This window comes from Lagenorhynchus albirostris, chromosome 6, assembly GCF_949774975.1.
Source record: "Lagenorhynchus albirostris chromosome 6, mLagAlb1.1, whole genome shotgun sequence".
NCBI classification, from domain to species: Eukaryota; Metazoa; Chordata; class Mammalia; order Artiodactyla; family Delphinidae; genus Lagenorhynchus; species Lagenorhynchus albirostris.
In genome coordinates this window covers 66600370-66624683 of record NC_083100.1, presented here as the reverse complement: position 1 = coordinate 66624683, position 24314 = coordinate 66600370, and the positions used below count along the sequence as shown (strand labels likewise).

Here is a 24314-nt window from a genome sequence, read left to right as displayed (position 1 = left end):
AAGAATAACTTACTTTCTTTAAATTGCCATAGCTGTGCTACTAAAATGATAAAAAAAAAAGATACCTGAAATGAAATTTTCCACATTAAGGAACTTGATGACTATACTAAATAACTAAAATTAATACTTGTTCTGAAGTAGTTATAAAAATGTAATTAGGTATATAGGCATAACAGTAGAAAGCTTCCATATAAAACCACATAGTACAAGCTCATCACTTGTTTTCTTGTACTGTTTTCTCCCTATCCGTCCAATATTTTATGGCACTTAAGGCTAGATTCTTCCATCCCTTGTAGAAACTACTGAGTCTACAGAGGGATGATGACTTATGCTCTACAAATGCACACTGGAAAGCAGGTTTGAAGATGCAACATTCTCCAGGCCTAATTCAGCCACAGGAAGCATGCCTGGCTGAAGCAGAAGCCCGGCGCAATGCTGTGGAAGCCGCACGCTGGTCCAAGAACCATGTTCTCAAAGACATGGTACCTGAATGTGAAGTTTTCAAGGTTAGCTGCAAATACTACTTGTAAGAAATGACAGAATCAGCACCCAGAAAGGCCATTTTCCCCTGATAACATGAACTTATATAGAAATCCCCCCTTATGGCGAATATTGCTCAATTTTTATCCAATTAAATAGTGAAATTTAACTTTCAGAAATGGAAGAGAATGTTAGCAACTGGCCTACTTCCACCGAAATGCGCTCACATTTCATTTATTTTCAGTCAGCTATCAAATGTTTGACTCTCACAAACTGCTATATGATTCAAAAGGCAAAAATAAAAGATTCAGCCATTACAGACTGCCTTAAAAATCTAGCCATTTCTTTCAAAATTTCTGGGTTTTGTCTTGAAAGTAAAAGAAGAAAATCTTTTGGTTACACAATCTATCAGGGCCTTAGTCTGATCTTTTGGATATGTATATCCATATCTTGACTGATATTTCATTTGAAGGACAGGTAGCCACACAGTGAGGTCACTGGGCTGCATATCCAAGGCAGGAGGAACACGACTAAAACCAATAGCTCTTTTTTTTCTGGACCACTTATTGAATGGTTAAAAATATAAACCATCTCTATTTAGTTTGGCCTTAACATATTTTAAATGTGTAACACCCCTGATGCACCTTTTATTTTAAAAGAGCCTTACTACGAACATAATATAGGAAACTGACAATAATTATATGGTAGTTGAAGAATAAGGTAAAAGGACATCCAGCAGGCAAAAGAAAAAGCTGGTTTATGTTAAGAAGATAATACAAAATTTCCATCTAAACTTGCCTTAATTTTTATTTCAGCAGAAGTACACTGAAGCACCAAAACCTTTCTCTAAAGGTCGAGATAGGTTTAAAATGGCTATTCACACTCCCATCTGTGCCACATTCAGTTTCTCAGAGAGCATTTGGAAGACACTGAGAACGTAACAGAAATAGGAAGCTAGAGGTATTCTCCCATTGCTCTCCAGATTCTGAAAACGGAGCACAGGGCCTTTTCTAGAAGGGTACGTGCTTGGGACCTTAGTCAAGCATCATTTTCAAAGTTTCCATAACGACTTTGAAAAAGAGGGAATCCTGTTATAAACATGGTGTAAAAGATAATTTTCCAGTACCATTTAATTCTGCCCTGCTTGTGAAGAAAAAATAATCAGATTTTCTTCAATGACTAATAATCTTTTTTACTCCTAAAACTAAAAAGTCATTTTAAGTAAAATTACATAAATCACCAGGGGCTGTATTTTAGAAAAATTTTTATTTATAATTTTATGTCTGAATTTGTTTCATTTTACAGCTAATTCTCAGTTATCCCTAAAGAAGAAGAGAGTATGTATAAATTAAACCTACAGACAAACCCCAAGCTCTAATTAGGTTTTTTTTTTTCCACCAAAAGCCTTGAAAAGTGCTAATACTCATGAACTTTTCACTTTTGCTTTTTAATTTGCCTTCAAGAACACTCACTCTGGGGAATTCCCTGGTGGTCCAGTGGTTAAGACTCAGGCTTTCATTGCTGTGGACCCGGCTTTGATCCCTGGTCAGGGAACTAAGATCCCACAAGCCGTGTGGTGTGCCCAAAAACGAACAAGCAAGAACACTCACTCTGGCTGTGATTCCAGTAACAGGAGAAAGTTGAGTCAAGAGAATAAAGATTTATTTCATCCACAAACCTACAGCAATTTTTGGAGATATCCTTTATTCCTCATAAAACTATAATCAATAATTAATAATCCAAAGTAGGAAATTTTCCAAGTCTCTTTTTTGCCTGCTCAGTTTTGGGTAGAACATTTAGGGAGAAATTAATGTAGATCAGAGAAATTTAAAAAAATGGGTACACTGAACCAATTACTTAATATTAAGATGCAATGAACTTTTCCTACCCTGTATCATGATGCTTTTCATTTTTTAATTACAGTGATCATTTAGGGTTTGGCAGACACATGACTTAACAACTTCCCCAAACTACATGAAAATCCAAGATATGTAGTGCCCAAATGTATACATACTATGGCCCTTCATATCCAAAATCTCATGATCACCTTGCTCTTTTTTTTTTAATGGAGGCTTTCCCCCAAAACATGAAAGCAAACATTTCTATCTGGAGCACATGAATTGGATGGGTTGAAAATTATATTCACAGATCTGAATATAATGATCTGAAAATGGCAACACTGTCAAACCCTGTGAGGCTCATTTTGGTAATACAGTTTACTTATAAGGGCTGAATCAACAACAGCAAAAAGTTGTGGTCTTATTTTAATGAAATAAAAGCAGAAAAAAAAATGCATCCTCTCAAGTTCTTAACTATTTTGAACTTTAAACATTTCTATCATGTTTTAAAATAGATATAAATCCTATAGAGCATGCAATTATTGCTTTTAAAAGCCTAAACAGACTAAACTGGAAAGTCATTAACAGAATCAAAAACGGTGTTGGGACTGCCCGTCTTGCCTGACCATGCTGTGATGTGTCACACGATTCAGCAGAGAGCAGCTGGGCACGTCTAGCACTTCCTTGCCATGGCAGGGGAAGGAACGTAGCTGAGTAGCATGCAGGCCAGTCAAAATTTATTTAGAAAGTGATTGTACGTGTACAACTTGCTTGGGTAACCTGGGTAAAAGTGGTGGCACGAGCCTCTGGCTGGTTAAAAAACACCAGAGTTTCATTCTTGAAGGCTCCAGCTTGATTTTACCCCTGTGAGAAGTAAGAATGGTAAGCAGTGAAGGTCACAGTATGATATTCCTAGATTGAGCTTTGGAATTCAACTTCAAATATGCTTCTTAAGAGCATTTATTCTATATCCTTCACCTGGGAAGACAATGAAAGCTTTCAAGAACTAAATTGTAAAAAATCCATAATTATATAAAAATGTCAAGAAATCATGTTTATATAAAAACAGAATTCTACATTATATCTTGTCATAAGATATATACAATCCCAAGGTTTTACAAAATAAAAGGATCACTATTTTGAAATTCATGCCTTCAATTTCCTTAAAATCTTTTTCATGCAAAACTGTATGTTCGTTTCCATACCAGTCTGTTTATGTTACTGGTGCATATAATAGATACACATATATAAAATATGTATTACATAATATAATAACAGCAATTCATATTTTTATCTCTAAAAACTTCTAGAGATCATTTCTCCCCAACTGTGGTATAGCTAGATATTTTGAAAATGAATGGAAGGAATAGAGCAGCTAGAGTTTTCAAATACTATCTAAATTAATTTACTGCCTCTTCTTAAAGCAGAAATGTGTTGCAAATTATTTTTTCTTTTCTTTCTTCCTTTCTTTTGAAATGTATCATTCTGTTAGGTTTAACTTGTATGATTTTTCACTTTGTCAGCAAAGAGAAAGGATATTTTGTGTCCCCCAAAGCACAGCCCAATGTTCTTTATCTCCTTGTGTTCAAAAAACTAAGAAGTGCGAACCGATATGCCACTTTATGGATACGTTATTTTTAATCTGTGTGTGTGTGTGTATGAGTGTGTGTGTGCAATAGCTAATAAAAAAAGAACAACCCAGCCAACATAAATGTGAATCTGATATGTGACCTGTGTTCAATGCCAGCAGTTTTCAGAAATTTCAGATCAAAACTGAACTTCGCTGGAATTTATTTAAATTTATTCTATAATGCTGATTTTTACTTTTATTTTTGAAAACAGTGTACAGTTGACCCTGGGGCGACACAGGTTTGAACTGTGCAGGTCCACTTACACACAGATTTTTTCCAATAGTAAATACTACAGCTACAGGATCCTCAGTTGGCTGAATTTGTAGATGTGGGAGTGCAGATACGAAATCATGTATATGGAGGGGCAACTGTAAATTATACTCGGATTTTCAACTGGATGTAGGGTTGACACCCCTAACTCCTGTGTTGTTCAAGGGTCAACTGTACTTTTAAACTTAGTGTGAGCATACGTGAGAATTGCCCTATTATTCTTTCAAGGTTTTTCTGGTACTAATTTAAAAAATCATCCACGTAAAACTTACTGCTGAATTTAATTTTACTGTGCAAAATAATTTGAAATTTTATCCTAGCTTTACAAAAGTTTTAATTTTATATTTACTTTTAAGTATTTTCCCTCTAATATATCTGTATACTTTAAACAATTTTATTGCATTCTGTAATTGGATTCCATGTATCCAAAACTAGCTTGGAAGAGGACAGATGATTATTTAAAAAAATCACCCAACAAAGAATTTTTGTTCAGATAATAAAATGTTTTCAAGGACTTGAAAATGAAGACATTGTATCTCATTGTTCCAAGTTTATGATTTTTTAGTCATTAAAAAAAAGGACATGACAATGAGGTAGTATTCTCCTAAAGCAATAATTTGAAATATCTGTGGACATCATAGAGTTTTTTTTTTTAACATCTTTATTGGAGTATAACTGCTTTACAATGTTGTGTTAATTTCTACTGTATAACAAAGTGAGCCTTTGAAGTATTCTGGAAACCAACTTTTTGGTAAAAAGAAATTAAGATATATCATTTCCATGAGTGCAGTGAGATGAAACCTATGATGTTAACATAGCAAATGTTTCTCTGCCTCTTTGGCTTTTCTATCTCTTCTTGATCCCAAGCTAGTCTTGTCCCGAGTCTTCCCTTATTTTCTCTTTGTAATTACTTCTTTAGGGAACTCCTCTATTTTCAAGGAATCAGATAATTATGAAATCTGCGTTATTAAATCTATTTTTAAACCCTGACTGCTCATTCAGTCTCTCCTTCTCACTATATCCCACTTCTAATTCAGTATGTCCCAATTGAATTCTTTCTCTTCCCCCATAAACCTGGTAACCTTCTTTAAAAAGGCCATTTCAGACAGTTGCATCACCATTTTCCCAATTTCTCAGATTCTTTACTAGGTTGGTCAAAAGCCAGTTAGTCTCAGTTCCCATACTTATTACCGTAGCCCAGAATTCTGTCACTTCATTATTATCAAATGATTGTTACCACATTCCCCAAGATAACAGTTCTCACTCTAAACGGTTTTACTTATTGCTATCAAATAAATTTTCCTAAAACATCACTTTCCTATTGCTCTTCACCTGCTTAGCACCTTATTGACTATGCAGCCAATTCCAAGCTCCTTGACTTACTTCAAAGACTGTATAATCTGAAACTACCTTACTCACCCATACATATTTTTCCAGTCTTTTCAACCAATACTTTATACATGCTGATTATTTCACTGCTGCACCTTAATACTAAGCTCACTCTAACTCTGGCTTTTGTTTAGTAAGTTTCTGCTTTTTGCTTTCTGTTCATGTATTTGACCCACATTTTGAGGCCTACTTTAATTTTATCTCTTCCGTTTAACAATTTGCTATGTTCTTGCTGTTCTCAATACTTGTATAATCTTGTATTCAGTCCTACAGGATTAAACTTTTTAATAGGTTTTTAATAATTTTGTGAGTTAGTATTAGCTTCCTCAAAGATGCTGAGATTTCCCTGAAGGGGGTTATGTTATGAATCTCTCCTTTAACTCTTCCTTACCCTTAGTATCCAGCAGAGTGCTGAATTCACAAAAGTGCTCAATAAATGCCTGTTAATTAATTGATGATTTTCTTAAATAAATCTATGTCAAGTGATGGAAAATAAAATTAGAATTGAATTCTTATTTTACCAGAATGAGCAACACATAAATTAGAATTGAACTCTCTAAGTAGACTTTGAGTGGAATTTCGGAGAAAGAATGTTATACCTCATTTTGTGTGTATTTTTACCTTTTTCAAAATATTTTCAAATTTACCATTATAATATATCTCAGAAGCTCTGAAATGCCTGAAAAAAAGGATCGGGAGGCTATCAGTTGTGACACTGTCAGCTACTTACTACTTATACAAATTCTGTTGACATATTACTAAAAAAGGAAAGTTCCAAAATATGCTTACAGAATCAGACATCATTTGTCTGATTCCTATGGTGTCGCTATTTATACCCTCATGCTAAAACCTGTCTTTTATAACCCTGTGCTAGACTTAACTTCCTACTTCCTACTGGTATATCAGAAGTCTATAAATAAGTAATAATAAAAAATTTAATCCTGTTCTGCACAATGCAGAATTGCAGAATTAATACCACTAAGCTACTATCATAGGATCCTGTGCATTTTAATCCTACAGGAGGAACAATTTCCTTTCTTTTCTTTTAAATAAGTAGTAATATGACAGTAAGAACAGCTTTCCAGTCTACAGTTTAACTGTAATCCTTAAGTAGAGTTTTTTTAAATAGTTCTTACTATTTCCAAGTTAATCTGGAAGGCCTTATAGATTTGCTCATCCTTGACTGGGCAAAATGTAATCAGTACTACTTTTAATTTCCTAATATGTGTAAAATTTTAAAAAATGAATAATACTCTTATCATAGGCAATAAAAGGTTTAGAGGAGAACAAAAAGTACACAAAACTTTCACATTAAAAAAATCATAGCAAAACTTAATATATTATAGAAAGTAAGGAGATAACACTTTAACAATGATCAATAAAATATGGTTCATTGTTATTTTTTCTAAAGAGCATAATCGAATGTAGAATAGAATGTATTAAATAAAATCTGTTTTTTTGAAGGCCACATCTTTTAATCAGACTTTCAAACTATCAAGAAGATGAATATACTAATTATTCAGAATGATGATTTTCTGTGGAAAGTTGGAATTTCAATGGATGGAATTCTCAAAAAAGAATATCTCATAATTTTCCAACATTACTGTATATATGACTTTCAATACACTTTTTAATAATGCATATAAGCACAATAAAAATACTAAGTAACTTGTGCATGGTTTTTATAGGAAATGCAAGAAAAACTTTAAAAGCATTCTTACCTCTTTGCTTTCTTCTAGTTCTGACTCACTGCTGAACTCTTCAGTATTTAAGTTTTCAAAGTCAGACTCTCCAACAGCAATTGGCACTGTTACAGTGAGGCTGGGATTATTTATGAATGACATATAGTCATTTTCATCGATTACATATTTTTCAACACTGCTTCCAGTACCTACACCACTGGTGGTTCCATTCCCATCCTTAAGATAATTAAGCTCTTTGCTTATTTCAATCCCAGTATTATTGGACACACAGCTGTCTATTTTGTTGCCTTCATGGATTTCTATACCTTTTGGCTTTCTGAAAAAGGTTTTTTGGAAACACTCCTGTATCTTATTTTTCACATAATCAATTCCCTTTTGCATCCTTCCTACTGCAATCTGGAGATTGTTCATTTCATTATCATCATCAGTGGCAGCAAGATTGTCTGAGCTAAATGAACTCAACAATAAGGCCAGAAAGAGGTTCAGAACCTAAAAGAAAAAAAGAAAATTTTGCTGTATTAATATTGAAGTATGCATAAACATAATAGCTTAAACAGGGAACTCATAGATCTTTGCTAAAATTAATTCAACAGCTGCTTCTTGAATGCTTACTGTATTTCAGAAACCTTGTCTTAATCACACACCATTTAAAGAACCTGAAATCTTCTACCTGCTCTAAGGACAAAATGGTAAAACAAGCACCCTTCCTTTCAAACCGAGAGGGACAACAGGAAATTGGAGGTTCTAAGATTTAAATTGTGTCTACTCAGGGTTGCCAGTGAAAAGACAAAAATCCCGTTTTTGTGGTTTTGGCCAATGAGGAAAAAAAGAGATATTTTCATTTTAGTCATTTTACTGCATTTTACCAGTTTGTCTAGGGAATGTCTAGCTTCATGTGTGTAAATAATGAATTTATCTGTTTAATGGTCTGATGGATATGTGTTAAAACAACATACTTGAAATACAAATTCCATTGTCCCATGACTACAAACTTTTATAGCAGCAGAAATTACTAAAGGCGAATTATAAAAGGTTTAACACATTTCTCATCAGTATACTTTGAAATATATGTGTCCAAATAGTTCAACAGATGGAGAGAAGTCTAAAATTATTCCAGGGTTTAGGTTGGACCCATATAATGTAAATTACTTTTCTTTTTACTTTTTTTTTTTTGCAGAAAACATGAAGAAATCTCAGTGTATCATTTGGATACATGGGGAAAAATATTACCCAATTAACTGATAAAATATGAATAATAGAAGAATTCATTATAGCTGATACAAAATAAAATTTATTTATAGTAATATTTTTAGCTTGAAATGTAGTTACTGAGTTTCAAAATATGTTACATGGTAGGAAGACTCTTGCTAAGCCAGAACCCCAGTTTGTTGCCTTATTTTTATATCAGATTTATTCAGAATCTAGAGCTTCCTTATTTACTATTCTGAAAAAATTGCATGTCCACAGGTATCCCACAAACATTCTTTTAAGCAGTCTCATTTGAAATGTACTTCTCAAAGGAAAGGTTCAGTATGATAGCATAAAGAAACACTCTGACCACACATGATTGAAAAATGTAAGCATTAAAACACATAAATATACAAATTGTGCTTCTATATTAGTGCTTTTAAGTCAGAGCTAAAAGTAAGTCTTTTAAATCTGGTCAGTGTTTATACATGTGCATAACTTAAACCTCAATAATTTATTTTCCTTTAATAAAGCAAATTCAGGGAAGAATATATTTCCAAGATGTTTGGATAATTACAATACATAGCTAAAATATAATGCACTATTTCATTGAAATTTGTCTTCAAAATTTGGTAATATGCAACTTATGCCTCTGAGTAAGCAAACAATATGAACTATGTATGTGTAAAGAACAGTTTTAATAGTCTTTTGTTTAGAATTACTGGAGATTGTAACCTCATCAAAATAATAATAGAATAAAAATAATTCAGGCCATAAAAAATAATATTAGGACAAAGTTAGTCTTGATAAAAACATTTTTTTTGAAGAAGGAAAACTAAAAACTAATATTTTTGTCCCTGGACTGTCACGGGTATACCTTATGTAATCCTCACATAAACCATAAGATTTCAGTTCTGTTTTTACAGTTTCATAGTCGGGGAGTTTTAGGCTGAGAAAAGTTAAGCAACTTGCCCATGCTCAGAGTGCTAGTACTGGGATTTGAGTCTAGGTTGTTGATGATAAAACCAGATGTGTCTGCTGCATCAGGCCACCTTCTTAGCCACTGTCTGATCTTGTTCTTAATTATGAGCATTTATAATACATACGTACCACCAGGTTTCCAATGACCATGACCAACATGAAAACAATAAGGCACATGGTTTGGCCAGCGACCTCCATGCAGTCCCACATGGTCTCTATCCACTCTCCACACAGCACTCGGAACACAATCAGGAAGGAGTGGAAGAAGTCATGCATGTGCCAGCGTGGGAGTTGACAGTCACTAGAGATCTTGCAGACACATTCTTTGTAGCTCTTACCAAAGAGCTGCATGCCGACCACAGCAAAAATGAAGACGATGATGGCCAACACCAAGGTGAGATTACCTAGAGCCCCCACTGAATTGCCAATGATCTTAATTAGCATATTCAGGGTGGGCCAGGATTTTGCCAGCTTGAAAACTCGAAGCTGTAATCAAGTGAAAATATACTCTTAGTAGTAGTCACAATATAATTTTAAAAGTTAGAAAAAAAAAAAAAAGTTAGGTAGACATCATTTTATCAGTATGATACTATATTGTAGTCCCACCTCTGAGGAATATAAAATCTCAAACTATACTAAAATTCAAATCCAGAAAAAAGTGTTAATAATACTGGAATTGTAAATCAAATCATAATATCATTTAAGCAAATATAAGAGAGAGAAAATATTTCAGAAATGAGAAAACATTTCTGATTCATCAACAGATATATCCATGAAAACAAATTAATACTTTGATTACAGACATTTGTGAATTTAGCAAGCTAATGTCACCTCCAACTATATTTTCGAGAGTAAAAAGAAATATTAAAAGTATGAGGTGTATATATATATATATTTTTTTTTTTTTTTGTGGTACACGGGCCCCTCACTGCTGCGGCCTCTCCCGCTGCGGAGCACAGGCCCCGGACGCGCAGGCCCAGCAGCCATGGCCCATGGGCCTAGCCGCTCCGCGGCATACGGGACCCTCCCGGCCCGGGGCACGAACTCGTGTCCCCTGCATCGGCAGGCGGACTCTCAACCACTGCGCCACCAGGGAAGCCCTGAGTTATATATTTTTAATGGACACTTATAATATAAAAGTAAAATAAATAAATTTGATAAACTTAAGGAAAAGCTTCTTTTCAATTTGAAAAATACACATTTTACTTAATTTCCAATAAAATTTTGCATATTTTAAAATAATTTTTCTTGCTAAATTCAAAAAAATTTGTTATACCATTGTCTAAAGTGCTAATGGGATCAAATGTTTTCCCACATATTCCTTTAAAGTAGTTACCACTAATATAAGTAAGGTTGATAAAAAGATAAGATTTATTGGGTATAAAGTTTTTATTTATATTTCTTTAGAGACTTTAAAGCAAAAAAAATTTTTTAATGAATTTAAAACATAATTTTAGAAGCACACGTGTGTTTTTAAATGTGCCTTACATAGTTAATTATTATGAAGTGTTTCAACCATTTTTCATCATTCTTGATAAACAGTCACACTCAGCTTTAAAGAGAACATTTATATATTTTCTTAGAATATCACACATACTGGTTTAAGTTTAAAATATCATTGAGGTAAAAAGCTATAAAAACTATACACATTGATTCATTTTTGAAATAAGTATTTTGCCAGTGAAAGATAGAATATAAACATAGTCTATGCAGATACCAGTCTGAACGATCTCAGTACAGACAGTCCCTCCACATTTGCCAGGCCAAGCTCCATTAAACTAAGGCTGACAATAATTCCATCAAAGATATTCCAGCCCTCTTGGAAATAATAATATGGATCCATGGCAATGATCTTGAGGACCATTTCTGCTGTGAAGATCCCAGTGAAGACCTAAAGTAAAATAGAGATCAGTACTTCAAGCATTGAAAAAGTTTTGACACTCTAAGAATTTGTAAAGAAGGTTAAACAGTTATGAGTAAAAATACCTAAAATTTAAAGTGAAGAAATGTGACAAATGGATATACAAGTTTATCATTTTTTTCAGGGGAATATTTTAAGTGGATTTGTGTTAGTTAATGAATCTGCTAGATTTCCAAGACAATGCTGATTTGAAAACATTTCATTGTCCACATTTGAAATCCGATACTAAATAATAGCTACTGAATTATTGCCTTTTTTGGTACCCTATGTTTCTACCATAATCCCAACCAATTTTTTTTAAGTATTGCAATAAGAACAATTTATGTATTATTGGAAGTCACTAAAAAATTACTTCAAATTGGTAAAAACCATATTTTGTTCTTCATTTTTATTTGTTTTTAAGGGACATCATCTTATTTCTATAATTTTATAAACATTCCTGAAATAAGAGTGAGTTTGCCACAAATGTTTTATAATAATTATCTCTGGATTTATGCCTCAGAATTAAGGTTAATGGATAAGTAGAGCAAGGAACTGCAGATTCAATTGAAAGCATCAGGAGAACATTCTCAGTATGCATACACCCAAAATTAGGATTAATAAATTATTTGAGTGGCTGGATGAATGTCTATTTGAAAATGGTTTTGTTTTTTAATTCAAAACCACAGGCTAAGACGCCCAAGGACATGAAGAGCTATGAAATTATTCTTGCGAAAAATCTTTTAAAGCAATTATATTAACTATAGGTAAAAGCTGCATATTATGACTAAAGTCAAGCTTACCACTTACCAAGGTAAATCAGCCTTTACCTTGAAGGAACTTTGTCAAAATAACAGTATCAAAATTATTTGGTTTCCTAAAATATATTAATTAAAGGAAATCTTGTTCTACTCTTACAAAGTGTAATTGCAGGCAGCATCTCATTTTCCCAATCACAGAAAGACCTAAGGGAAATACCCATAGCAGAAAAGATAGCTTAACTTCAGTTCATCATTCATTCACTCAAATAGAAGTAAAATGTAATTCAAGCAAGCTTAGTACATGAAAATCCAGATATGCCGGAATGCACATTAAAAAGTGATGTTTTTCATTTATAGAAGGACTTACCCTGGGGTATTTTTTCCCTGGTGAATGTAAAATAAGTTCTGATTTATATGAATTTTATTTCTTATATAAAGTTTTAGGAGCAGCTACTATTTGAAATACACAGCCTGATTATAGAAATATATGAGTTAAATTGAGTTAGAAACAATCCAGGTAAATGATCTACACATATCTCTTCCTACAGAAAATCATAAGGTGAACTTTTCAGCTCTTCTGAAATGACTAGAAGATGTCCTGCATTTTAAAAACCCATACCTTAAACTTACATTCTTTCATCTAAAATTTAATCCCAGCATGAAATTCTCTTTAAAAATAACATTTTAATTACAATTTGCAGTTTAATGTCATAGCTATTTATCTCTTTAAATGCTTTCAGTTTAGGCCCTATAAATCATTGGGATTGTTTTATGTACATTTTAGTCTAGTTTAGCATTGTCAGTGATTAAGAGTTTTGAAAAAATCTTTCTCATTCTAGCAAAGGTCAACTGAGGCTATTGATCATGATGCTTATGTTTATAAAATTTTAAAACTCCATCAAAAAATGCTAAGAACACAGAGAACTGCAACCCCTGGATATGGTTATGTACATAAATCCGTGTATGGTTTATAAACATACATTCTGCTGCCTTTGAATTTCTTTATCATGAGGAATTTTTAAGACTAAGACAATTAATAAAAACATACTGAATGTTTATTGTTTGGACTTAGCCTAATTATAATATATCTTGTCTTCTGAAGAAGCTTTTTGTGTTTTGAAATTTTGGATTATATGTTTCTGTAGCCATTCATTCATTAATAAAAAATTGCTGAGTACTTACTAGACGTTGTACTAGGCTTTGAAAATGCAGTACTAATTAGGATATACAAACTGAGAATGCATAAACCTAATTCATTTAGGCTGATAAATTTCTTATGGACAATACATCTATAGGCTTCCTAAGCCAGCTTCTTTAATGAGGAGGTAAGTTCAGTGAAAAGTTTCTAACCTATTGTACGTGATGACACAAGACAATCAGCAAAAGTGTAAGTGCTAAAGGTGGGGATGAGAATCAGCCTGGGAGTCTGGACCAAGAGTAAACAAATTTCAAGCATTTTGTTTTGGGGGGTATTGGGCTTGGATGATCAAATGTTAGGGCTTAAGGTCTCAGTTCAGGGATAAGAAAGTTTCCTTACTGAGTATTTACTTAGAGAGGAAAGTTCTGTTGATACATACATTAAAAAGATAGAAATGTTAGTTCTAAAGGCTCAAGTTTGAATATCGATCAGTTTGCTCCACAGAACCTCTTCTTGTCCAGACTGACATTCCACTCTTCTGTAGTGAATTTGACATAACTGTAGCCGCCTTTAGCTCCATTACTATTAGCTTCTTGTTTTAATGGTTTTAGTTTTATCATCCTCATGCCTTTTGGATTTGTATCTTTAAATATTTGTTGTTGTTGTTGATTCTTTTTTGAAGGATGAAATTGAAATATATTTAAAGAAAAATGGTGGGACATCATTTAACATTTATGATTTTCTTTTATCTCATCTGTCAGATGAGGATAGTGAGATGTTTCATCAGGTCTGTGTTTAATATTCTTGGATTTCTATCAGTATTATATTGCTTAGCAAATTTTATTACAAACTGTAGTGTACACACAATTATTGTTACACAAGAACTTTATTAGTAGTTGTTAGAAAGAGACGAGAAGGCAGTTTTATATTACACTAGGAGAGGAGTTAGATGGCCAAATAACACTTCTTCATTGATGAGAGTGGCTTCATAGGTGAGGTCTAGAATTTGGCTCCCATGGTTTTATCTTTCAATAAACGAGCCATTTTTTTCCTTCAAAAAGTTATCATGTCCCTTTCCTGAGATTTTGAATTCATATCCTACACCACACCATTTAATTAAAATAATTTTGCTAATTATGTTTCTTTAGACTTTTATTTGCAAATAGCCTGTAAGATTTTTAGAACAGGTACCATTTTCTAAGTTCCCATCTAGGTCTAGCAGAATAAAGGGATATCATGGACCTCTAATCACTGGTTAGGAAAGTTATAGTAAGAAAAATAGTGTAGGAGCTACAGATCTCTATCAATATTCCCTGAAGAAAAAGTTACAGGTTAGTTGGAAATGTTTGTATGATGAAGAGGTTATCTAACCTACTATGATTGATGGAAGATTCCTTGCTTATAGAATCCCTAAGATGAGTGCATGGGTTTTATAATGGTTAAAACAAAATTTAAAAATGAAAGCAAAACAGAGCATCTTAGAGAAACTCAATAGAGATTTGAGGTCTCTTGATACTCAAATTTGATCAATCCAATCAAAAGGAAGTGATGTAATTTTTATATGCTCCAGAAAGAGGAAACAAAAAGGCACATTGATCTAAGTAAAGACTGGAAGTTCCACAACTCTTTTATGGAAAATTCTTTTGTTATCAATTCAACCAAAAAACTCGATGTCCTTATTTGTAAGGCAATATGCAATCATTTGCGTAGTAATAAACTAGTCCATAGAAATTTTAAATTTATTTTAATGAGAAAACTGTAAAATCCCCACAGAATATGCGATGTAACATCCATCCATGGAGTATAATATAAATCCAAATTCAGCTAAGTACCCATGCTATAAGGAATATATTCTCTCTTTTTCTCTGTGTATATATATATTATATATATATAATTTTTCATATATAAATATTTATTATAAAGCTTGTTGTGGGTATAAAATAAGATATGTAAAACTATGAAATACTTTACAGATATACAACATTATTACTACTACTCATAATGAGCTTTTAGCCAATAGTAACAGTCAGTTTACACATTCTCTTATTCCTAAGGTTAGAAATAGTTAAGTCTGTTCTCTGTCGTCTACACTCTCTGTCTTCAAGAGTCTTGTTTTCCCAACACTAAGCTCAGCTTATGCATGGTTCTACCACAAACAGTCAACCAGTGGTAGAACCCCACTTCCCTACTTCATTATCTCCATCACTACTCAAAGTTACAGATTTTAGAATGAGGGACATCTAGTCCAACACATTGTGCTCATGAGAAGGAAATACTTGTGACTTTTTTAAGACCACCCAGATATTTAGCATGGACAACTGGATTTGGACCCAAATTTGTTGCTTTAGTCTAGTGCTTTTCCATTTGATTGTCCTATAATCCAATGTCTCTTATCCTGTCCCTCCATACTCAGTTGCTTCAACATTGAAATTCTATAAAACCTCAGTTTTCTGCTTCACTCTGACAAATTTCCAAAATTTTCCCTAACTGTTCAACTTCCCTAACTGTCTAATATCCTGGGAAAAATACAGCAGCTAGAGCAGAACTATTTTCCGTCAGTATTTCAAAGAAAGGTTAATAGCATACAGAAGAGGAAGGAAATTGTTTATTGAGCACGTGCTAGATGCCAGGCACAGTGCTACGTGTTTTCACATTATCTCATTAGATCTTCACAGCAACTCTGGGAGATGAATATTATTATATCCATTTCAATAATAGAAAACAAAGACTCAGATTTTTTATCAAACTTGTCCAGATGCTTCATTATTAGTAAGGTCAAACCCAGTTCCACTTGACTCCAAACCCATGTTCTTTTATGAAAAGATGCTGCATGATGCCTTTTTGGGTAGGAAACAAGCAGTTGGTTATTTATCGAGCTACAACCATGTAAACGCTCTGCAAGATACAAAAGAAAAATGGGATGTGAGCTCTGCCATGGAGTAATTTATAGTGGATTTTGTTTAATATTCAACTAAGTTCTATTCACAAATGCATTAGGAATTAAGAAAAAGTGTGTTTGATATGGGCTGAGTATCATGTTAGAGGAGATGAGGCTTCAGTTGGACCTTGAAGAATATGAAGAATTGAGATGAAGTGATTTGAATTGGAGTACTTTAAATGTGAAGGTAGAGAACAGTGATATACTATCCCATATGTAAGCATATAAACATTTGTGTGTTATAGTGACAAGGCTGTTCTGATAAGACTGCTGGTGGTTGGTTAGGAACCAAAGGAAAATAAGCTGGTATAGGAAGGATGGAATCAGATAGGGAGTTTTGAAAACCAGTTAAGAGTGTTGAACCACAAATATAGGCAATAGATACTTTAGCAAGATGAAAGCATACTGAGTGCAGAGTACTAGAAATATGATTTTAATAGTAGTTACAGGAGTAAAGAAGTTGATACCTGGAAAAAAAGAAATAATGGGTCTTCATATAAAATTGTATAAATATATAAGAAATAAAGAGAAAGTAAGTCAAATGGCTATCTTCGAAGCTGGAAGGCTCTTTGAAGTTGGAAGGCTACTACTAGAGGTAATACAAGACTAAATTGAGATTTTTAGGGCTTTCAGTAAATTGTGAGAAAGATGATATTTCAGATGTCTCATACTGTGTTTAAAGTTATCCTGGAGCAATGATCTGTAACTGTTGGAAATACAGGAATGGAACACAACTTACTCTATAATTGTAGATAATACCTAGAGATGTTGAGTACTTAGTAATATTGAGTGAAAAACATAGCCTTAATAGGTAAAAGAAGAGAAGTCCAGACAAGGACGCAGAGATAGAGTGATTGGAAAGATGAAGGAGAAATCATCTCCTTCCGATGAAGGAGAAACTGGAAAAAAAAATCAGTATCACAGGTGTCAAAGATGAAGAAAGTGTCAAGAATTTGGTGGGTGTTCTATAATGCAGTGAAGTTGAGTTCTCTTATTGGAGTAGACATTTATGCAACTGTCTGCCCAGTATTCGCTTTCTTCTTTCTGTTGGGAATAGTTCCTCCACCTGTGTAATTCCTAAGGACTGCCATTTTCACATGACTCCACCCTCGCCAATGCTGATGAAACCACAGGTGAGCATCTGACCCAGGTTATGCTGAATAGAATCCTATCACGAGAGTCTGAGCTGGAACTGAAAAAGAGATCCAGTCTTTTTCCAGTGCAGAGGTTACAAGATGTAAAACCAATGAGCTATGGCTGATCATGTTCCTGACCTACAGAGAAAAGATGCAATGAATGTTTGGACTATATCCAGTCCCTTGGTTAAAGGATATCCTGAAGCCCATCCTGAAGCCCAATTGCAAAATTACCCTTCATATGTTTTGGTAGTTCATCTTTTTCTTTCCATTCCATGAGTCAGTCAAAAAGACTTTCCTCTTAAGCTAGTTTGAGTTCTGTTTCTGTCTTGTGCCAAAAAAGGTCTTGATTAATAAACTATGTAAATTCTTTTCTTATTTGTTCATCCATTTCAGATTCTTCATATACATTTAGGAGGAAATGTACAAGTCAGCATACACATACACAGATGTCTGCCCAAGTAACTTGAACCAAAAATGTGGCTAAATTACAAATGCATTTTTATCAACTATTTCTTCTCTTCTGTGAATTCTACTGAAGCATTTTATTAAGAAGTTCAATTTGAAACAACTATGCCCTCTTTTGCACAGAAATCAATCCTTATGTATTCTCTTCAAAGAACATGATTTCTTCAGAAGCTATGTGTGCTAAAACTGCATGCTTGTGGAGCCAGAATTAGACGTCATTGTTTCTCTGGGCCTATATTTCCAGCAAGAATGACAGTAAAGATTTTAACAAGTTTACAAAGGGTAAGACACCATGATCAGTCAGCACAAATGTTGGTCTCAATAGTCAGCATTTATACCCGAATTCTAGACCTTATCACTGAGAATACCTTCAATATTCCTTTAGATATTTCTTCCTATGAAGAAAGACGGTATAATTAGGGGGTTCCACACAGCACAAATGGATTTCTTCTTTGGTCTATCTGCCCCATCCCTGACAAAGTAAATAAGTAAACATCAAATGAACTCACCAGGTTTCCTACAGTCAACACACTACTGAATTGACCAGTCATTGGGTAGTGCTCCATGGCCATGAAGAGGGTATTCAAGACAATGCAAATAGTGATGGCAAGATCAACAAATGGATCCATAACAATTAAATTCACAAGATGCTTTACTTTTAACCATGGATCACAGCAGTCCCAGATCAAGAACACATTGGCAAATCTATACCAGCATGGTGGACATTTCTGCCTAGATTCTTCAAGCTCTGGAGGAACAATAAAGAGTAAGAGTAGTAAATAACAATAAAAACAAATTGTTGTTGCAGATTATACATTATTTGATAAAATTGGGGTTGGGGTTGGAAGTTCATATTAGTTTAACAGACTTGAGAAGACAATCCCATTAAATATTTTCACAATATATTCATAAAAAATGTCAAGTAAATAGACTTTCTCCTTTAATTAAACAGAAAATAAATACTTTGAATTTAATATTTTGCCTCAAACTAACTTAATTATCTATTAAATAGGTAATGGGTCATTAAATTGCTATATTTTCTTTATCAAAACAGAATTTTAAAGTAAGCTTTTAGAATTATTAAATATATCAAACAATTATTCTTTTGAAAGACCTTTTTAAGAATACTGTCTAAAGCTGTGATCCTTATTAATGTGTGTGACCCATTCTTTCCTCTCTCTGTCTCCACATCAGCATTGATCTTCCACACACTGAGAATGTAGTATGCCCTTCTTTTTAATATAGATTTAGAGCCAAATCTAGTTCTGTTATTCATAATTACTCATATATTTTTCAGAATTTTAGCTTAATATATTAAAAAGGCACTAGTAATTTAATGGGTGAAACCTATTATAATTATTATATGCCCATTTGTATATCTAGTACGCCAATGGGATAAGATACAAAATGTAATTGAAGTTTTCTAAAGAATTCATATTAGATATGACTTATAAATGATTTATAAAATTGCAGTACTAATATAATATTCCTCCAAACTTGAAGAAATGGGGACTTAATGAATGAACAGGAAGTAATTGTTGCTGCCCATTCCAGTGTATCAAAATCAACAAATATTTGTGTCAGCTGTTCATTGGAGGAATGTAATGGTTTCTGTGTATGTGGAAGATGGAGGAAAAAAATCTTTTTTTAGGGTCCCTGTCGAAGTGGAGCATAGGTTTTGATTCCTCCAACTCATTCATATGCCTCCCCAACCCATCACTACCTCCATGCCTGGACAACAGATTGAAGCTTGAAAGAGATGTTTCCTTGTGCTTCTAAAACTTAAAAAGGCAAGTTTTTACTCTAATTGCTTAAGGATAATATAAGGATAAATCCTCACTGATGAGGTATCAAGTGGTGAAATATCACTCTTCAGATGAGAACCAGAATCAAAAAGAAATAAGGACAATATTAGTTTTTGTAATCAATGTGATAATAGTGTATTCCATATATTATCTACTTAGGTCTATTATACAATTTTGATCTTGGGTAACTGACTTTCGTAATTCTATGGGAATAAATAATAGTTTCATAAAGTATATAATCATAGGAAGCTGACTATCCCATGACCTTCTTCTTACCCTCCATTGTGTTAGTCAGGATGCTGGCTATGCTCATGGCTCTTTGTCTTCCGGAGGAATCCTCTAGCATCTCCATTGAAATCTGGTAAGAACTTAGCCTTCTCTTTCTGACTTCTGTTTCAGTGGTGGTACCCTGCAAACCAAACACTGCTGGCTCAAACCACCCTTTTCAATGAATAATACAACACAACATAGCATTTCTCTGGAAAGGCATGCTACGTGCAGTTTTCCCAAGTAACAATTTTCAAGTAATAGTAAAATACTAAATTTATTATTAAGTTATAAATACTTAAAAAAATCACAGGTGGTACCCTAAAGGGTTAAAACAAGAATTTACTAGTTGGATGTAATTATATAAGGCAATTATGTTGCAGAAATATTTTAGTTTACCTGTTGGAATTTTCAGGGAAAATTTTCATAAGCATGCCAAAGTCATATATTATTCCATTTCATTCAAATGCAAGGAATTTTAACTTATCTCAATGATTAATAATCAGATCAATCTTCCCCCAAAACAAATAATAGTATTATATAGTCTTAAGGCTGAATTATTATCTTTGAGGCTTTATTGAAAATATTGACATATATGGGCCAATTTTTTTCCATGCACAAACACAGATGTACAATGAAATGTGTGTGCTTTCCTGAGATTTCTTTAGTTATTTCTATATGCCATCCTATAAGAAATCAAAACACTTTAGAGTCATTTAATAGACATCAAAACATTTTAGAGTCACTGTAATATTGACACTTGTATGAAAAGTGCCCATTATCAATATATTGGTCATTACGATATTGAATTTTAAGTATATGAAATTTCCAGAATATGAATAGATTATTATACAATTCTGGGTCGACAAACATCTATAATAGCAATTTGGTTGTCGAAGTGCCCATTATTTTGTGCTGGTAGGTCAACTGAATTTGCAGATACGAGTTTCATCCCAGTCTCTAAAAACTGGGCTCTTTTAACCTAAAGCATTTGGAAGTTAATGGTCCCACACAATTTAGTTGGTTCTAAAGATCCTATTGTTTTCCATTCAATAAATCATATATTATTTTTAAGGACTTTCAGTTTGGGGAAGCAAGTTGGTATAACAGGCTAAAATGCCCAGGCCTTGGTAATTTAAAATTGGTATATAATGTCAGTAGAGCTAATTTATTATCTATTATCACCTCTGGTGGAAGTTGTCCAGTAGGTGAGGTTAGAGCTGATGGTCCACCCACCAAGGAAACCACACCATTGCAATCCACAGTGCTGTGCATCTTCCCATTTGCTGGAAGCCCTGGCACCATCCTGGATGACATACTGGCCTGACTAACGTTACTGTTGCGTCGCTCTCCGTGTCTGTGTGGCACAAACAGTGAGTCTCTCCTGCTCTCGCTGTCTTCAAATGTACTGTGTTCATCATCAGCAAAGTCATTTTCAGAACCAATATCCTTTGCCCGACCTCTGAAGCTGAAAATACTCGTTTTGCTATTGCGTCGTGGGGAAAACAGGGAGCCACGGATACTTAATAGAGACTGAGGAGAGAGCAAGGAAGAAAAGAATTGGGATGGGGACACAACTATTTAATAAAAGTCTTAATATTACAGAATCTATTTGCTTTTGGGTTAGAATAGTCTTGCTCTTAAACACAGGTAATCAAGTTTACAGAGAACTCATATGTTTTGATATTTTTATTAAAGACCACAATGCAAATTTAAGTATAAAAGAGTAGTTTTTCTGATTAAGAATTCTGATATGCAATCTACTAAGTGCGTGACCACTTCATTTAATCTTCACTCTAGTACTGTGAGGTGGATTTTGTTGCTGTAATATTCTAGGAGCAGAACCTGATGCTGGAGAGGACAAATGATTCTTTTTGGTAGGTGGCTTTCATTCCTAAATGCTATGGTCTGAAAGGGCACACAACTTGGAAAACAAGTTATGGTTCAGTGAGACTGTTGGCTTAAATATAAAATATTTGTACCAAATATGTTACTTTTGGATAATGATTTAAAAATGAAACCATTATCTCTCCATTCTCTTATTTTGAGTTCTAAAAGGAAATTACTCTTTTTTTTCTGGACTTGCTTGTCTCTATCCACATGGGCATAAAAGTCACAAAACTTAACCTATGATGCTATCTTCTAAATTTGCTAACAGTTTCCCAAATGGCTACTAATGATTCACCTGTTTTGAGGGAATATATGTCATAGCAAACACAACAGAGAGAATGCCTAAATTGCTGTATAAATTACTATTCTTAAAATTTAACACTGCCTTAAAAAAGTAAGACATTTACACATGACTTTACCAATAAGGGTGATGTAGAAGACAGCTTATCCTTCTAATCTCAATTTAACTTTATTAAAAGGAACTGGATGATTCAGAAACTTTTAAAATTATATTTGTTTGTGAATAAATCAAGCAAACAGTTTCTGGTACTTGAAAATGAGGATTTAGCATGAAGCCCCTTCTTCCAGTTTTTCAATGGACTTTAAATCAGCAGCATCAAATAATTCTGTGTTTATTTTAGCCTTGGTGAGTTTTCAAAAACATCTCTATTCTCTTGCAGAATCTTTGTTTACTACCTTCCTCATTAACAATGACATTTCCAATATTCCCCTCTCACCCCCAGCAGTTTCTCATGGCCTGTTCTATCTCTCTGCATAGCCAGGGTAACGTATATACATACATACACATACATACGCATACATATCCATATGCCAGCAGGAAACATGCCTGGACTTTCCCTTTCTTCCTCCAAGCTTCGGTGTAAAACCAAAGAAAATAATTCTAGTGGAAAAAAACGTAAGAAAGGCAGACTCCCTCAAATTTATTTTTGGTCCCTCTGCCTAATTAGGTCATGCTGATTTTCTTAGGCCCCATTTTTAGTTTTATTTTTATGACTTTTCCCTGCCTGCAAAGCACTAGAATAATCTTTTTGCCGTCTGTCTCAGTGATGTTCTGGAAAGATACTATTCATTGAGAAATGTGCTATTGCTTTGGATTTGGTTAGAAACATTCACAGGAATTATTGACTGCCCAGCTTATCTAGCCTGAGACTGTGTGTATGTGATACTCAGTTCATGCAGAAGGTTTGTTTACCCAATGTCAGTCGGTAGTTAGACTAATTTTCCAGTCATCAAAGTGATCAAGAAATTAGACATTGTGAAGACATTAATTCAGCTCTCAGTAATAAGGAATGGTAATGTTTTTAATCTCTTCAGACTCAATTTAAATTATCAATATGATATTTGTATGTTCAGACTCATATTTGAAACCTTAGTGTATTTTTAGGTCCCAGCTTTCTGGAATTGGGATTCAGTAAACAGGGGGTAGGACTCTGGAATCTGAGTATTCAACATACATTCTAGGTGATTCTAATGCAGGTGGACCTCACCCTACACTAAGAGGAATACCAACATTGTCTTACACTAATTCCTAGGATGGCTCAATACAATCATCTTAATATACCTGTGTTAGAATACTGTCTTTGGAAACTGAAAATCTGTATACACAGTATTGGTTGGGAGTATGTGGTATGTGTGTACATCCATAACGTATCTGGTACATGCCTTTAATTTGCATGTTTTTATGTCAGGCTGTTTTCAAAGGCGTTCCAGATCCTTGGGTTTATTTGAAACTTCTATGCACTCTTTGGAAAGTATAATAATGGGTGTGAGCACAGCTTTCAAGGCAACAGAAACTGAGAAAAGAAGATAGCAAAAATAGTATTGAGGGAAAATAAACCAAAAATAACACACTAGAAGATGCAGCAGAGTGGAGGGAATACCCACAGCTGTGGCAGCTCTTTCTCTACGGAAAACAAGCTTTTATGTTTTAAGGACCTAAAGGCCATCTTTCTTTGCCTCAGGCATGCCAAAATATAAATTCCAGGCATCTTTTTCTTTTGCCTTGTTCCAAGAAGGTAAATCTGAACTCTTTTTCTTAATTTTCAGTAACAAAAGGGAAAATAGAAGAATTTAGGTGTGTAAGACACAATCCTGCATGTAGGGACTGAACCTGAAGTGGAATGGGATGTCAAAATGGAAGATGCAGGGAATTTGAAGATGTTCTAGTAGAAGCATGTAAAGTGAGTATTTGTTGGAAATACTCACTTAATAGCATTTCAAGTTAAATATATGTAGCTTATCAATGTTTTCAATAAGTCAACAACTACACTTGGTTCTAGCTATAAAGCTTCTGGTTTAAAATAGTCTCCTCATGTCCAGACAACATAGATAAAATCTTTGGGGGGATTCACTTTCCATTGTATGCCTTTAAGTACTTTTTCATGCTGTCTAGGAACATGTATTATCTATTTAAGAATAAAATAATATAATAAATATAAAATAACATGTAAAGTTTATGTTAGTAGAGGACAGGGTACCCATTATTTATGGCTTCTTGGCCTTAACATTGT

General features: G+C 33.8%; 1 protein-coding gene across 1 annotated transcript in view; it reads right to left on the bottom strand.

The window, feature by feature from the left end:
• LOC132521796 (sodium channel protein type 3 subunit alpha-like) overlaps positions 1-24314 on the bottom strand; it is a 72330-nt gene that overhangs the window by 27477 nt on the left and 20539 nt on the right. Inside the window, exons 10-14 of the mRNA XM_060151470.1 lie at positions 19947-20035; positions 18331-18577; positions 11198-11371; positions 9610-9966; positions 7330-7800 (exon numbers count right to left, since the gene is read on the bottom strand). Coding sequence (XP_060007453.1) covers positions 7330-7800; positions 9610-9966; positions 11198-11371; positions 18331-18577; positions 19947-20035 — 1338 coding nt within the window. The remainder of the gene's footprint in view (positions 1-7329; positions 7801-9609; positions 9967-11197; positions 11372-18330; positions 18578-19946; positions 20036-24314) is intronic.